General features: G+C 47.8%; 1 protein-coding gene and 1 long non-coding RNA gene across 4 annotated transcripts in view; one reads left to right on the top strand and one right to left on the bottom strand.

Moving 5' to 3' along the window:
* LOC110149281 (uncharacterized) overlaps nucleotides 1-6,329 on the bottom strand; it is a 54,166-nt gene extending 47,837 nt beyond the window's left edge. The window contains exon 1 of one of the 2 annotated variants that reach the window (XR_011487330.1): nucleotides 6,050-6,329. This is a non-coding gene — a long non-coding RNA (uncharacterized lncRNA). Of the gene's footprint in view, nucleotides 1-4,035; nucleotides 4,948-6,049 lie in introns of those variants that run through there. The other variant, XR_011487329.1, reaches the window with a different exon arrangement.
* GYG1 (glycogenin 1) overlaps nucleotides 4,967-15,246 on the top strand; it is a 37,984-nt gene continuing 27,704 nt past the window's right edge. For both annotated transcript variants that reach the window (XM_070466611.1, XM_070466610.1), the window contains exons 1-4: nucleotides 4,967-5,168; nucleotides 7,873-8,008; nucleotides 9,855-10,029; nucleotides 10,330-10,492. In XM_070466611.1, the coding sequence (XP_070322712.1) occupies nucleotides 4,982-5,168; nucleotides 7,873-8,008; nucleotides 9,855-10,029; nucleotides 10,330-10,492 (661 nt within the window). In that variant the 5' untranslated portion in view covers nucleotides 4,967-4,981. The remainder of the gene's footprint in view (nucleotides 5,169-7,872; nucleotides 8,009-9,854; nucleotides 10,030-10,329; nucleotides 10,493-15,246) is intronic.

Genomic DNA, 15,246 nt, shown 5'->3' with positions numbered 1-15,246 from the left:
TACTGAAATGCCCATCAACATGTTTATCCATGATATGAATAACTAAAACTGGTATATCCATATTATGAAATATTATTTGGCAATGAAAAGGAATGAAATACTAATAATGCATGCCACAAGATTGAAGAATCACAAAAACATTTTGCTAAGTGAAAGAAGCCAGTTATAAAAGACCACACATAGGCAAATCTCTATAGACAAATCTATAGAGACAGAAAGACTGAAAGCTGAGGAAAGGGGAAAGAAAGAGGAATAATTGCAAGTGGTTACAGGTTTCTTTGGGGTGATGAAAATATTCTCTACTTAAATTGTGGTGATGTTTACACAACTCTGCGAATATACTAAAAACTAAAATTGTGTGCTTTTTTTTTTTTCGGTCATACCTCATGGCATGTGGGATCTTAGTTCCCGACCAGGGATGGAACCCATGCCGCCTACAGACTCATAACCACCAAACGCCAGGGAAGCCCTTAATTGTATACTGTAAATAGCTTGATTTCACAGTATGTGCTTTATGTCTCCATATATAATGATACTACTTTAATGGCAAAAGCAAAGAGGAACTAAAGAGCCTCTTGATGAGGGTAAAAGAGGAGAGTGAAAGTCAGCTTAAAACTCAATACTTTTAAGGGGAAATGGTGGAAGTAGTAACAGATTTCCTTTCCTAGGGCTCCAAAATCACTGCGGAGGTGACTGCAGCCATGAAACTAGAAGACGGTTGCTTCTTGGCAGGAAAGCTATGACACACCTAGACAGTGTGCTAAAAAGTGAAGGCATCACTTTGCTGACAAAGGCCCGTATAATCAAAGCTATGGTCTTTCCAGTAGTCATGTACGGACGTGAGAGCTGGACCATAAAAAAGGCTGAGAGCCAAAGAACTGATGCTTTTGAACTGTGGTCCTGGAGAAGACTGAGTCCCTTGGACTGCAAGGAGATCAAACCAGTCAATCTTAAAGGAAATCAACCCTCAACATTCATCGGAAGGACTGATTCTGAAGCTCCAATACTTTGGCCACCTGATGTGAACAGCTGACTCATTAGAAAAGACCTTGATGCTGGAAAAGACTGAAGGCAGAAGAGGGTGACAGAGGATGAGATGGCTGGATGGCATCACTAATTCAATGGACAAGAATTTGGGCAAACTCCAGGAGATGGTAAAGGACAGGAAGCCTGGTGTGCTGCAGTCCATGGGGTCACAAAGAGTCGGACAGGACTTGGCAATTGAACAATAATAAAACTTTCTTTTAAGGTAATGTAGCTGGTCACCAAGCTCTAGGAACATATGGAGTTGGGACTCCAACTCTTGAGTAAAGAATGAACTCCTTTGGGCCTCCAAGGATAATATGCCTTGAAACTAAGCTTCCAGTTTAGATATGAACACGGTTGTGGTCACTGGCAGCAATTCCAGGTATGGATTTTATGTATTGTCAATTAAGGGAAAACTTTTAAGCTGTCAGTTACCTAGCTAGTTCCCGAGTTTGGCCAGATGCGGCGTATCTATCCCATGGACTGTCCATGGGAACTCTTTGTGTCTTAGGGCAGCACACTGCCCTCTGCTCTTGATTATATTTCCAGGTCAGTTGTTCCCACCATCAATTAGCCTGTGTGCTCAAGGGAATGCAAACTGATTTCAGCATTATCTTAAACAAAACATAATCAAGAAGGTAAGTATCCTGCCAAAAAAAATTACATAATGCATTCCAAGGCCAACTAAAAATTAATTTGGACCGACCATGCTGAATGTATGTATTTAGCAAAAGTTTAAATAGTTAATAGTTCTGGGTACTCTTGTAGAATACAGATTTTTTTTTTCTTTTACCTTAAGTCTCTTTTTAGGAATCAGAAATTCTACAAGTTTAAATTTCACAGGAAAACAATAAACAAATGAGTCTCAGACATCTGTCTCGGTTCATGTATTAAGGTAGTATTTGCAGGTAGTATCCATCTACTACTTTCAAAGCCTTATAAGCCAGAATGTTTGAATACCTACTTGGTCCACAGTCTGGGACATCACCAGAGATGATGATGAGAGACCCACCCCCAAACCACTGAGTCAGAATCTGCATTTCAACAAAATCCCCAGGCAATTTGTGGTCACATTAAAATTTGAGACGCTTTGATCTCATAATTCAAGAAGCTCAATGTGGAATAGCCTCAGGAAACCTGGTCAGTGGGCCACGATTAGTAATCTCAATTAAGACAACATGCAAGAATAGATTGCAGCCACCTTAAAACGCCCATGTGACTCCATGCGGTAAAAGCTGCAGTCTCTGTCCCGTGACTGTCTCCTGTAAACGTTTTTCTCACATGAAACACAGGAGGGAGGCTCTGGTGACTGTTTTTACTGAAGCACGTGGGTTGGTGGGCGTGGGGGGAGTGTGGAGCAGAGAGGCGCTGCTCTAAGGAAAGCCTGCCAGTTCTAGGTGGCCCCAGCTCTCCCTCTAGGCTTTGCCCTTTTGGCCCCAGAACCACACCCTGTGGGAGCCCAGTCTGAATACTGAAGGCTTCAAGCAGCAGGTGGTTAAGTGTCTCAAGGGCAGGAGGGTTCCTGGGTGACAGAGGAAAACCTCACTCTCTCGAGTCCACTGATCAGTATGGAAAAGAGCAATTCCAACCTGAAAGCACCACTCTTTTCCCTTTCCCGGTGCACATGTTGGGCTCAGTCATTTCAGTCGTGTCCAACTCTTGGCAACCCCGTGGACTGTAGGGTACGAGGCTCCTCTGTCCATGAGCTCATCCAAGCAAGAATACTGGCGTGGGTTGCCATTTCCTCCTCCAAGGGATCTTCCTGGCCCAGGGGTTGAACCTGTGTCTCTCACATGTCCTGCTTGGCTGGCGGGTTCTTTACCACTAGCGCCCCTTTCCTCTCCTCAGGTAGGTGCAACTCAGAGATAGCCTTTTATCTTCCTTGCATGCTTGCTAAGTTGCTTCAGTTGTGTCCGACTCTTTGGGATCCTATGGACAATAGCCCACCAGGCTCCTCTGTCCATGGGATTCTCCAGGCAAGAACACTGGAATGGGTTGCCATTTCCTCTTCTAGGGGATCTTCCTGACCCAGGGATTGAATCTTTTTAATCTCCTGCATTGGCAGGCGGGTTCTTTACAACTAGCATCACCTGGGAAGCCTTATAGCCCTTAAAGAGCTCCAACGCTTCTAAACTTGTAGGCTTTGTGTAAGTGGTAACCCACTTACTGCACCTTCTCCCCACATTTCCACTTCCTTCAAAGGAAGTTTAGAATGCCAAGTAATCAGGCGGTCTTCCGAAGTGAATCAGTGGTGTCAATTGCTATGGTCAGGATGGGGGAAGGGATTCCAAGAGTCTCCCAGAGATGACATTTAAAATGCTGATTCCTGGGTTCTATTATTAAGACTCTGATTAAGGGGTCTGGGCTTAGAACCAAAAATCTGCCTTTTTAACAAGTGCCCCCAAGTGATTCTCACGTAGGAGGTCCGGGCCTACATGTGAATAAGCAGTGATATAATTAGTTTGGGCTTCCCAGGTGGCATTAGTGGTAAAAGATCTGCCTGCCAATGCAGGAGGCACGAAAGACTGGGGTTCGAATACTGCGTCAGGAAGAGCCCCTGGTGTAGGAGACGGCAACCTGCTCCAGCGCTTCTGCTTGGAAAATTCCATGGTCAGAGAAGACTGGTGGGCTACAGCCCACAGGGCTGCAGAGAGTTGGAAGGAGTCGTCTGAGTGATTGGTTTGAGAATAGCAATACCACCTCTACAAATAAATCACCCATTCTAAAGCATCTGTTTCGTTGTTTCAACTGATGTTGTCAACTTCCTGTTTGGTGTCCATTCAGCAGATACTGAGCAACTATTGTTTGCAGAGAATTGTATCAATACTAGCTGCTGCTTTCCTGTGTGATTGGACTGGATGGAAGAGATGAGGAGAGAAGGGTGTGATCACATCAGAGAACTATTTCTCAACTTCCTAGAAAAATGACAAATTCACTTTTTCATGATTTGTGAAACAGATTAACCTAAAAGACTGTATTACCCAACCAGAGTTAGCATAGTTTACTAACCTTTTGGGCACCAGGGTACCAGAGATCGGAGAAGGCAATGGCACCCCACTCCAATCCTCTTGCCTGGAAAATCCCAGGGACGGAGGAGCCTGGTGGGCTGCAGTCCATGGGGTCGCTGAGAGTCGGACACGACTGAGCGACTTCACTTTCACTTTTCACTTTCATGCATTGGAGAAGGAAATGGCAACCCACTCCAGTGTTCTTGCCTGGAGAATCCCAGGGACGGCGGACCTGGTGGGCTGCTGTCTACGGGGTCGCACAGAGTCGGACACGACTGAAGTGACTTAGCAGCAGCAGCGGCAGTACCAGAGACGTCACGGTCTTGCTTGCAAGGTCAGTTCTGTAACAAAACTGCCATGGTTCAAAGCCCTACTTTCTCCACTTTCATGATACGACCATAGACAAGTGACTTCTCTGTGACTCAGCTTCTTCATCTGTAAAATGAAGACTATAGGACCTACTTCATTGAGTTAACGTTTGTCAATTCAATGAAACACTGGAATATCTAATTGATGCAGAGGACTTCGAGAATCTAACGTACTGAATATTCATTCTGTTTTTCGGTTAAGGCCACGAAACCGCTGTTGAGAAGCTGAGAAATGCTTCCGGAGGGTGATCTGGAATTCCAGGTGAAGAAAGTGCAGTTAAACTTGATGTTTCACACAAGCAGTTCAGATGAATTATTCTAACTGGAGTGATCTGGGTTTTCGCTTTGTTTTGTAAAGTTCCCTAATCCTTGGCTTCTTTGGGAGTTTGTCCCTGGGGTGCCACACTCTGCCGCCAAAGTCCCCCTCCAGATCCCCAGAGCAGGGTCTCAGGCAGGTGCCCCGCGGGAGCCGGACCCGGACCAGAGCGGCCGCGGCAGGGTACGCGGAGCCCAGGCCTCCAGGGGAAGGGCTGGGCGAGGACCCGGGTCCCGCGGCGCCGGGGCCGCCTCCCCGCGAGGATGCCGGCGGGCGCGGGGAGCGTGCGCGGCCACGTGACGGCCGCTATAAGAGCGCTCCGGGCGGACGCTCGGCTCCCGCCGCGCCTCCTCGCCGGCCGCGCTCGCTCCCCGCGCGCGGCGTCTCCGAGTCACGAACTTGCGGCTGCGGCTGCGGCGGCCGCCCGCGCCCCCGGCTGCACCATGACAGGTACGCGCCGCCCGGCGCGGCCGCCGCGCTTCTCCCCCCGCACCCGGCCCTCCGCCCCGGGGGCGCTCCCGGCAGGACGAGGACCGCCGCGAAGTTGCAGGCTGGCCACGGCCGGGCGTGTCGCTTCCTGCGTCAGCCGCTGCCCCGCCGCCCCGGGGGCCCGCGCTGCCGTCCCGAGCCGGAGCGCGGCCGAGGGGCCCCCGCCGCGTAGCGCCTGGGCCCGCCGCCGGAGCCCCCGTTCCTGCTTCCGTCTCCTTGCCCTTCCTCCTGCGCGCACCGTGAAGGGCGGGCGGGCGGAGCAGTGCGGCGGGCTGCGTAGGGGCGGGGAGCCGGCTCCTCGGGGGCGCCCGGCCCGACGCCCGGAGCGCGGCGGGGTCGCGGGGCGCCGCCGCCACGGCCCGCGGGCTGGGACCTTCGGGAAGGGGCGGCCGCGAGGCGGGCCCGCCGGCGGCCCCGGCCCGGCTCCTCGGCTGTCAGTCCCGGAGCTGGCCGCCTCGCCGAGCCTATTTTTAGGCCTTTGGGGCTGGGTTGCAGGAAGCCCGAGCCCGGCGAGCGCCCCCGGGGAGCGGGACCCGCGAGGTGGGAAGGCGCCGGGCCACTTGTTGCAGGGTGTCCGGGCCGCTCGGCGAGTCTGCCCCCGAGGACCCCAGGCCGTGCTGTTGAGTCTAACAGTGGGGTTATTGCAGCCACTGAACCGCGGAAAGATTGCAGAAGTCAGCCGGGGCTCGGCCATCTCCGCGAGCGTTTAGCCTCCTCCCCAGCTGCCTTGCCTTTGCTAGGTTCGCCTTGCAAACCTCGGTTCCTACGGTTTGTCCTGCCTCCCACTTCCTTTGGGAAATCATCCACATCCTTGCTTCCTGAAAGCCTTGAATCCTACTTACCTGTAAACTTTTCTCCTTGATCCCCCGGTGTGTGTGCACGCTAAGTGGCCTCAGTGATGTCCAACTCTTTGGGACCCATAGACTGTAGCTCCTCATGGCCGGGGATTCTCCAGGCAAGGATACTGGAGTGGGTTGCCATGCCCTCCTCCATGGTCCTGGAATCAGGACCATCTTTGAGTTGAAACATCATTCATCGTGCCCCACGTTAAGCTTCCTTGCTGTGGGCCGACCAAAATATTGCTGTCTTATGATGGGTTGAAGAAAGGAGAACAGGCAGGGGTTGATGGGTATGTCAAGGGATGGGGGCGCTGTTCTGAGCTTTGGACAGAGCTGAGTGGCTGGCTGGGAGGCAGATGACCCTGGGGGAGGGCGGGGTGCAGGTAGAAGCTCCAGACCTTCTACTGCTTAACAGAGAATCCAAGGCTGTGTGTGAAGGCTGCCCTCAGATCTGCGGCTGGGAGTGTGCTGGCCCACTGGACGGCCTCCAGTGTCCTCTTCTCGTGGGAATTTGCCTCCAGGCTCCACTAGAAAATGAGAAAGGCAGGAAGAGGAAACCTAAGACAGAAATCAGAGTGACTTCGTTACAGTGTCCTGACTCCCTGCTTGGGCAGCAGGGACCCAAGTCAGCCCCAGCAACACTGGATCCTTTGTGTTTGGATGCCCACCGACCTGTTCTAATGTTAAAATCCCTTTCAAGAGGGCATGTGTCCCGGAGTCGTCCTGGGAAGGACTAAAGAAACCCTAAAGGCTTGGCTGGTGGTCTTGGGAGAGTTGGGCTTGTTCAGGAGGAAGAATAATTCATGTATTGGCGACTAAGTGATTATTGGAGATTGATTTTTGAATATGTGTGTGTGTGAGAGAAGGGGGTGGGGGGGATTCCCTGGTGGCCAGGTGGTAAAGAATCCACCTGCCAAGCAGGAGATGTGGGTTTGATCCCTGGATCAGGGCAGACCCCTGGAGGAGAACATGGCAACCCACTGCAGTGTTCTTGCCTTAAAAAGTCCATGAGCAGAGGAGCCTGGCGGGCTGCAGTCTAGGGGGTCACAGGGAGTCAGACTCGACTGAGCAACAGAGCAAGCGTGAGTGTGAAGAGAGGGTGGAGGGGCCCCAGGGTCCTGGGCAGGACGTACTGCTTGCTTCTCCAAGGAAAAGGAGGCGGGTTTGCTAGAGCTTGTGAGGTGGTCCCTAAATCCACTCAGCAGTGATGGGCTCCTGTTTAGATGGAAGCATCAAGGAGGGAAGGCTTCTCGGGGGAACTGATGTTTAAGAGAGACTCCGAGCGACTCTGGGGAGGTGGTTGGGTGACTGTGGAGTCTTGGCTCCAGGTTGAGGAAAGAGTTGAAAAAGCCTGAGGCTTGGCACATGTGAGCGCCAGGATGAAGAAAATGGCCTCTGCTTCAGATGCTGTCAGTTGAGGTTGTTGGCTGGGTCTGTTCCTGACTGAGAATACTGTCTATGGTACCGTGTAGGACGGACAGAAAATGCGCTTCTTCATCTCTCCTCTGCTTCAGCACTGCTCTGGGTGTTAAGCTACTGTGTAGTCTGAGAATTTAGCATGTCTGGACTCTATATTGGATTTAATTTTTATAGCCTCTTGAAGGTTGCCAATGATCTCCTGCTAAAGAATGGTACTGAGATGCTCTTAAAGTGGTCCCTGGGTTCTCTCTCCCCACCCCCCACCCCCCAAGAGGCTGCTCCTTTATTAGTCGAGCAGGTTAATCACAGAGGAGTTGATTTTGCCCAGTTGTTGGTTGACCAGGGTCCTGGGGTCCTGTTGTCTAGTTAGAATGATGTAATGAACACCTTGTTTTCCTTGTTTTAAGATCAGGCCTTTGTGACACTGACCACAAACGATTCCTACGCCAAAGGAGCCCTGGTCCTGGGCTTGTCTCTGAAACAGCACAGGACCTCCAGGAGGCTGGTCGTGCTCATCACCCCTCAGGTCTCGGACCCCATGAGGTGAGGACATGCCGCCGGGCCGTCGGTTGGGCTCTGACACCCCCTCCCCTGTTTCTGGCATCAGTGGACCTGCAGGCCAGACCCTTTGCAGGGGCTGAGTGCTGGTGGGGAGCGATGAGGGCTGCTGAGTGAAGGATTCCTGGGTCAGAAGCCTCTTCCTGGATCTTGGGAGCTGTTCCAACCACGCTCCATCTGGGAGGTGGAGTTCTGGCCCGAGTGCTTACTGATCCCAGCCAGGGTTGGGCGCTCTCGGAGGCAGGTCCTCTCCGGGTGATCCGAGCGAGTGACTCAGTGCAGCCGTTCCTCTGTGTCGTCCTGCTTCACCTGCATGCCTCTCCCCCAAAGGGAGCAGGGGCTACTGTTGCTGTTTCCAGCCAAGCAAACCTCCCTTGCCTTTGAAAGAAAGGAGCAGTTTTCTCCACCACATCTGACATTAGTAACCTAATGATCTTTATTTACAATTCAGTAGACTAGATATTTTCCAAAGGGCTCTCTGAATTAGGGGTCCCGCTAAGAAAGACCCCAAGGGGTACAAGCTGCCTGTTGATTGGGTTAGTTCATGTTACTTTTTTGGAGTTAAATTCTGAAGTATATGAATCAACTGCCTTGATCCACATACTAACTTATTTAAGAGTACCTTGCCACACTAGCACCTCTGTATTGCATTTATTTTTGCATTCTTTTATCCCTTTTAGAAGTTGAAAATGCCCCTTTTGTGACTCTTTTCAAAACACGTAAGCACATGCCAAGGAGCCCTGAAAAAGAGGCATTATGTATGCCTACATATATCTCACACACTAACAATCTTGTTCCTAAAAACCAAATTACCCCCAGACTGCCTCCTCTGTGTATGTCCTCATGTATGATCACTTTAGTGAGGATACTGTAAGAAAGAGGATGTGGTCTTAGAAACCAAGAAACCAAGCCCCCTTTTCGGTCGTCAGTGGTACACAACCATTTCTTTCAAAGAAATCAAGTTTACAGTGTGAACTGGAGCATATTTTTGGACAGCTTTGGAGGTGACTAGTACAATAGCAGTTTTGTTCTACATGCGTGATATTGTTGTAAACTTTGGGTGATGACCTGTCTTTCTCCTGTGTTTTTTTCTTGTGTTGAGTTTAGTGTCTCACCTGGGAAGTACACTGCCGCTTCTCTCACCTCTGACTTGCTTTCTAAAGTCAGTCTGTAGTTAATTTTGGGCAGAGAGAAGTGTTGTACCTCATAAACCAGAGTGAGTCGCTCATGCCAGGAGTGCTAAGCATATAACAAATGTTGTTTGTATTCGATGCAAAAGAATGGAAACCAAGTAATTGAGTCACTCAACTTCTTTTACGACACACAGCTTCAGGCAGTTGTCAGCTGCTTTAGCAAAAATTATTAATTAGTTATGGGCTTCAGTGCAGATATTGTATGTCTTAACTCAGCATTACTTGGAAAAGGATTCAGTGGTCAGCAAGAATCAGTTCTAATAAAATATTACTGTTAAAGATGTCGGCTGTTGAAAAGACGTCTGACCAAACATCAGTTACATTTTTACAGGCTATTTCACAATTTGCCTGGTATTCAGTGATACAATAAAACATACGGAACTTCTTCTATGATAGTGTTTAAGACAAGTAGTTCATCCTCACCATAAGCAGTTCTTACCATTTTAGTGAAATTAACTGCACATGCAAATTAACAGTTTGTGCTGAAGCCAATTAGGACATATTTAAGAGACCGTAGTATACCAAAGTAACAGATTGCTGTCTTTGTTGATAAGCTAATAAGGATGCAGTCTTATGTTATATGGGTCACTTGTTCTGAAGAGATGCTGAGAGCTGTTTTCTGGATTTCATTTTGACAGGAAAACTTTAGAGACCGTCTTTGATGAAGTCATCGTGGTGGATGTCCTGGACAGCGGTGATTCTGCACATCTCACCTTAATGAAGAGGCCTGAGTTGGGTGTCACGTTGACTAAACTCCACTGCTGGACACTCACACAGTACTCAAAATGTGTATTCATGGATGCAGATACCCTGGTGAGTGTGCCTTTGATGGCTGGAGAGATGGATATAGTAACTGAAACCAGTTGGGCATGTGAAGAATGCTGTCAGGACTTGACAGTAAAGTGCAGATAAAACCGCTGTTGTGAAAAGTGTCAGGTGTTGAAGGAGAGTAAGACCAGTCTGCCTCACAGGTGTCATCTGAAGAGTTAAAGTCCAGCAACAGATTGCATCGTGTGTGCTGGATAACTTAAGGAGAACTCAGGAAGGGTTCTGCTATAGAAGAACAGCTCTGAAATGCTTTCCCTTCTCCCCACCCCCTTACCCTTGAATCAGGTCCTAGCCAATATTGACGATCTTTTTGAGAGAGAAGAATTGTCGGCGGCACCAGACCCAGGGTGGCCTGACTGCTTCAATTCTGGAGTCTTTGTTTATCAGCCTTCAGTCGAAACATACAATCAGCTGTTGCGTCTTGCTTCCGAGCAAGGTAGTTTTGATGGTACGTATCCGCTTTCCTCGTATCAGACAAGCTGTGAATAGCTTCTCGGGGCTGCTCTTCTCAGGGAGTTGCTGCGTGTCCTTGTGTCTGCAGGATAGTGATACATGTGATGTGACAAGCGTTTTAAGCTGTATTGTTCTGGGAAATAGTATGTGTGTGCATGCATGCATCTTTTTCCTGTAGGTACCTGGGCTGTTTTACAGACTTGCCCTTCATTGATCTTCCTGTGTCTAAATTAGAGTATGATTAAAGCAACCATGATTATTCAGGAATTCAAAAGACCACTAAACAAATGAGAGTTTAACAGCTGTCTTAAGTCTGAGTAAACTGAAGTGCAGGAACTAACAGGAGGACCCAGAATTGTCTCTGTGGAAATTTGAGGAATAAATTTAGGCTCTCATTCTCAGAACATGCCTCTGTGAGTAATCTTTGTCTCCAAATTTTCACTGCCTATAAGGCAGTGCATCAGATAGAGTGCTATCTGCAAAGCTAAAGCACAGAACCTTGGCAGTCACCATCCATTTTCCATAATGCGTATGTGTATCTATCTATAGCTGTCAGTATGTTTATATAGAAAGGTGGTGACTGTGATTTAGGGCCTCACATCCTTTGGAGAATTTTGGTTAAATTAATTAGGTATACTTCTATTTTAGGCCAGTCTCTAAAATAATAAATAACAAGTCACTTTGTTTTTAACACAAACCACAAAGCTGGCAGTTAGTATGCAAAAGCAGCTTTTTAGAAAATAAATGTTGATGGATCCTTTGAATTAAGAAAAGACCCAGTTGTATCTAGGAAGAAGGATTTGTACAAGGAGACCCCCTCTCGGCAATGACTCTCTGTCATATACCTGACACCGTGGCAGAAGCCAGGGGGAGGCCAGAGCCCTGAGCAGACCCCAGGCCCCAGGGGCTACTTTCCTCTCCAAGAGCAGGCATGAGATTTGCAGTGAGTAGATCTTTTGACACCAGCAGGAATGACCATCCTCAGCTGACAGAAAGCTCAGCCCTGGATGCAAATACGGGGGTTCATCTCCAATAACTAGTTGCAAAGTTAAAAATTATAATTTCAAATTTAAACTTTTAGAATTAAAAGTACATCTAGAAGTTCATGGGATTGCTGAAATTAAGAGATTGGAATTTGAAACAATTTTGTGTGTGTTAGGCACTCAGTCATGTCCAGCTCTTTGCGACCCCACGAACCTTAGCCCGCCAGGCTCCTCTGTCCATGGAATTCTCCAATCAAGAACACTGGAGTGGGGAGCCATTCCCTTTTCCAGAGGACCTTCCTGATCCAGGGATTGAACTCAGGTCTCCTGCATTGCAGACAGATTGTTTACCTCCCCCACCAGGGAAGCCCAAAACAGTTTTAGTTACATATAAAATTGAAATTGGGTTTTTGTTGTTGCTGTTCACGGAAATTGAATTCTGTTTAGTCATTTGAGGATTTGGAATAGCAGCTATTTGAAATGTCATTGAAAAAGGAGGAGAAATTTAAATCTCAGTCTTGTTTCACTGTTGACTAGTCTGTGCTCTATACCAGCAGTGCTAAACCCCGGGGTGATATGGCCCCACCCCTGGGGACTTTCGGCAGCGTCCGGAGACATTTTCAGTTGTCACAAGTGAATGGGGAGGCGGGACTGGCAGCTAGTGAGTAGAGGCCAGGGATGCTGCTAAACATCCTCCAACGCACGCCCCCACACCAGAGAATCATCCGGCTCAAGAGGTCAGTAGTGCCAAGGCTGAGAAATTTCTGCTCAATGCCAAGTCATTATGTGCCCTTAAAACAGTGAGCAAAGGTATCTGAGCCGTTATAAATGGCAGCCTCCGACAGGAAGTGCGTTCTTACTTTAAGCAACCTTAAGTGAGAAATAATGCTTTGAGTGCTGACCGTGGTTATGGCCAAATGTAACTTCTTCACTTCACTGATTTATTTTGTAGCTCCTGCTATTTTCCTTTCATATAAGGAATGAAAATTATATTGGCATTTGAGTTCAAAACATGTATTTCTCTTGCTCACACAAAAATAGTTACCTTTGCACAGAAAGAAGATAGGAGTATTTTTAGCAGAAGTCCACTGTTTGTCTTAACCTTTGCGTCAGATTGTGGCTTTCTTCACCTCCTCTCATTAAATTTAAAGGAAGTAGCATAATCCTGCCAGAAATTCCATGTAAATTCTCAGATCTAGTGAGTGAGTCGCATTCTACTGTAGATCTAGCCGCCTAAAACACACACAATTGTAATGGCGTGAAGAGAATCCACTTTCTAATCTGAAGAATACTAGATTCTGTTGTTGCAAGATGAAAGTTTGGATACCAAACAGTGTGACATGATAAATTACTGGGTTACAATTTCAGAATATAAAATGGTTTAATTAGCTGGGTCATGTATCTGTTCTGGAGCCCAGAGCTACTAGGAGTTGATGGTCCGTTATTAAGAAGCAAGAACGTGTGAAGAGGGCTCAACTAGAAAGCACTTTCTGCTTTTTCAGCTAGAATCTGAAACCGCAGGAGATTCTCTCTGTGCCTGGGAGCACATGCATTATTCAGCTGCAGGGTTTCCAGGAGCTGGCCCTTCTGGAGGGTGCTCCATTTACTGGCTCGTTGGTGGCAAAGGATTTGAATTATTTCTGTGGCTCGTAGAAATACCTCGTTGAAAGAGTTGAGAATTCAGCTGTGTAGATAGGAGCTTATGGGTGTTCTTTGTTTTAATGTTATTTGCTTTTTACATTTTGGGCCGTGGTAGGTCTTCACCGCGGCGCGGGCTCTTCCCCAGCTGCGAGGAGAGGGGCTGCCCTCTGGTTGTGGGGAGAGGACCTCTGTCCGCGGCGGATTGCGGCGGCTGTCCCTCTCGCCGGGCGCGGGCTTCGGGAGTCGGGCTCCCGGCGCTCGAGCGCAGCCTCAGTACTTGCGGCTCCGGGCTCAGTGGGACCGAGGAATGACGTCAGGCTCTCAGCGCAGAAGCCGGTGTTGTTCAGATGTCGCCCCCGGGCTCTGAGATAAGCACTGTCAGGAATTTCCTCTCACCTTACCGTACACTCCTAATATCTGCAGACATCCCCCCCCCCCGGAACCCCAGGTGCACTGAACAGGGGTCTTCAGTCCCAGCATTGTTAGACTGCCAGCAAAGAAAACCTGTTTGCAGATAACGGTGTCTCAGTCTGAATGTTTTGAAGTTCTGCTTAATCTCCTCTTGCGTTCAGCAAAACCTGATGGGGCCTGATGTCCGCTGACAGGCACGCGGGCTGCTAGCGGCTGACGCCTGCAGCCGTCTCTGCTGCCCTTCCGATGCGGAGGGATGCGGCTGCGAGGCTGCTGATCACCGGTCCTCTAATCACACCGCAGCCTGCCTCCGACCACGAGGGTATTCCTAATACGGCGAATCATGCTAGGGACCACGCCATCTCTTTTCTTCCCCAGGATCTGCGGAGTGCTGGAAATTTCAAACTAGTGACCTCATTCCTAATTCATGGCTGGTGTTTAATTTCCCACAATGAAGTGTCTAACTTGCTATGCTGTTAGTATTTGTGGACTGTCTTGCATTTACTTCATAACCAACATTACATGTTTTCTGAAGAGTTGTTCAATAACTGTTGCAAAACACATATACTGTAGCATTTTATAGACTCTGACAAGATAAGGTCAACTTCAGGACTTAACAGAGAGAAGGAAGGGAGGTGATGATTTCGTAGGTACGAGTCAGCAGTTTTGTCTCCACACATGAGTTTGCAATAAGGCTGATTAACTTGACTCTTCATTTGATTAAATTAATCTGGATGCAAGTTGAGATTTTTATTTCCTTTCCTCCCATGACTCCAGAGTATCTTAAATTAAGGATGCCTATACCGTTGGAATGGTTGGATGGCATCACTGACTCGATGGACATTAGTTTAAGCTCTGGGAGTTGGTGATGGACAGGAAGGCCTGGTGCGCTGCAGTCCATGGGGTTGCAAAGAGTTGGACATGACTGAGCAACTGAATTGAACTGATACAGTTGAAAAGTTTTAACGCTTGAGAGTTGCTGTATATTAAATTTTGTTTCCATGTGTTACCTTCTAAAACCTAAGTGAAAAATTAGAATTCATATTTTCCAATTTCAAGTATCCATCTTTAAAAAAAAATGGGATTCATTAGTGTAATCTAAATACCCTAAACTTTTTTTAAAGTCATGAAATTTTGGTCTGTAGTTGAATTTTCAAAAAAAAAAAAGTAAATTGGTATAGAATGTTAGGTATGGTTTTCCTTCAGTAGAATCTAAAACCTGCTGTGAGGTCATTAAACTGTGTGTTCCCTTTTCTGATTTTAAGGGGTCACTGAGACCCTTAAACTGAAATTTTTTCTGTGCTTGGAAATGTAAACTGGGAGAGTAAAGCGAAGTTTTAAAATAATTTTAAAAGAGCTGGTTCTAAATTCTAAAGTGTAAAATTGATCCCAGTACTACTGTCTCTAACCTTTGCGGTTAGTTTGGATTCAAGCTGTCCGGAAAAGGAGTGAAGGAGAGGTGTTCCCAGGTAGCACTTGTTCAAACCAGCGATGCTCAGAAATTCAGATGTACCTCACCTGGTCCTCTGACTTGCAAGCTTCGACTTTGACAGGTGCTCATGGTAGGCTTTCCCAGCTGCCCACAGACTGGGCTACTTGTAGGCCTTAAGCTGTGTTCCCAGTTGCTTTGAAAATTACTCTGTTCTCTTGTGTTTATATCATTCAGTAATTAAATTTTAATTGATAGTTTGGGTAGTATCTTGAAGAAAGATGA

Source organism: Odocoileus virginianus, chromosome 4 (assembly GCF_023699985.2).
Source record: "Odocoileus virginianus isolate 20LAN1187 ecotype Illinois chromosome 4, Ovbor_1.2, whole genome shotgun sequence".
In the NCBI taxonomy this organism is placed as follows: Eukaryota; Metazoa; Chordata; class Mammalia; order Artiodactyla; family Cervidae; genus Odocoileus; species Odocoileus virginianus.
Note: the sequence above shows the minus strand (reverse complement) of the source record. Positions and strands in the feature narration are given on the sequence as shown.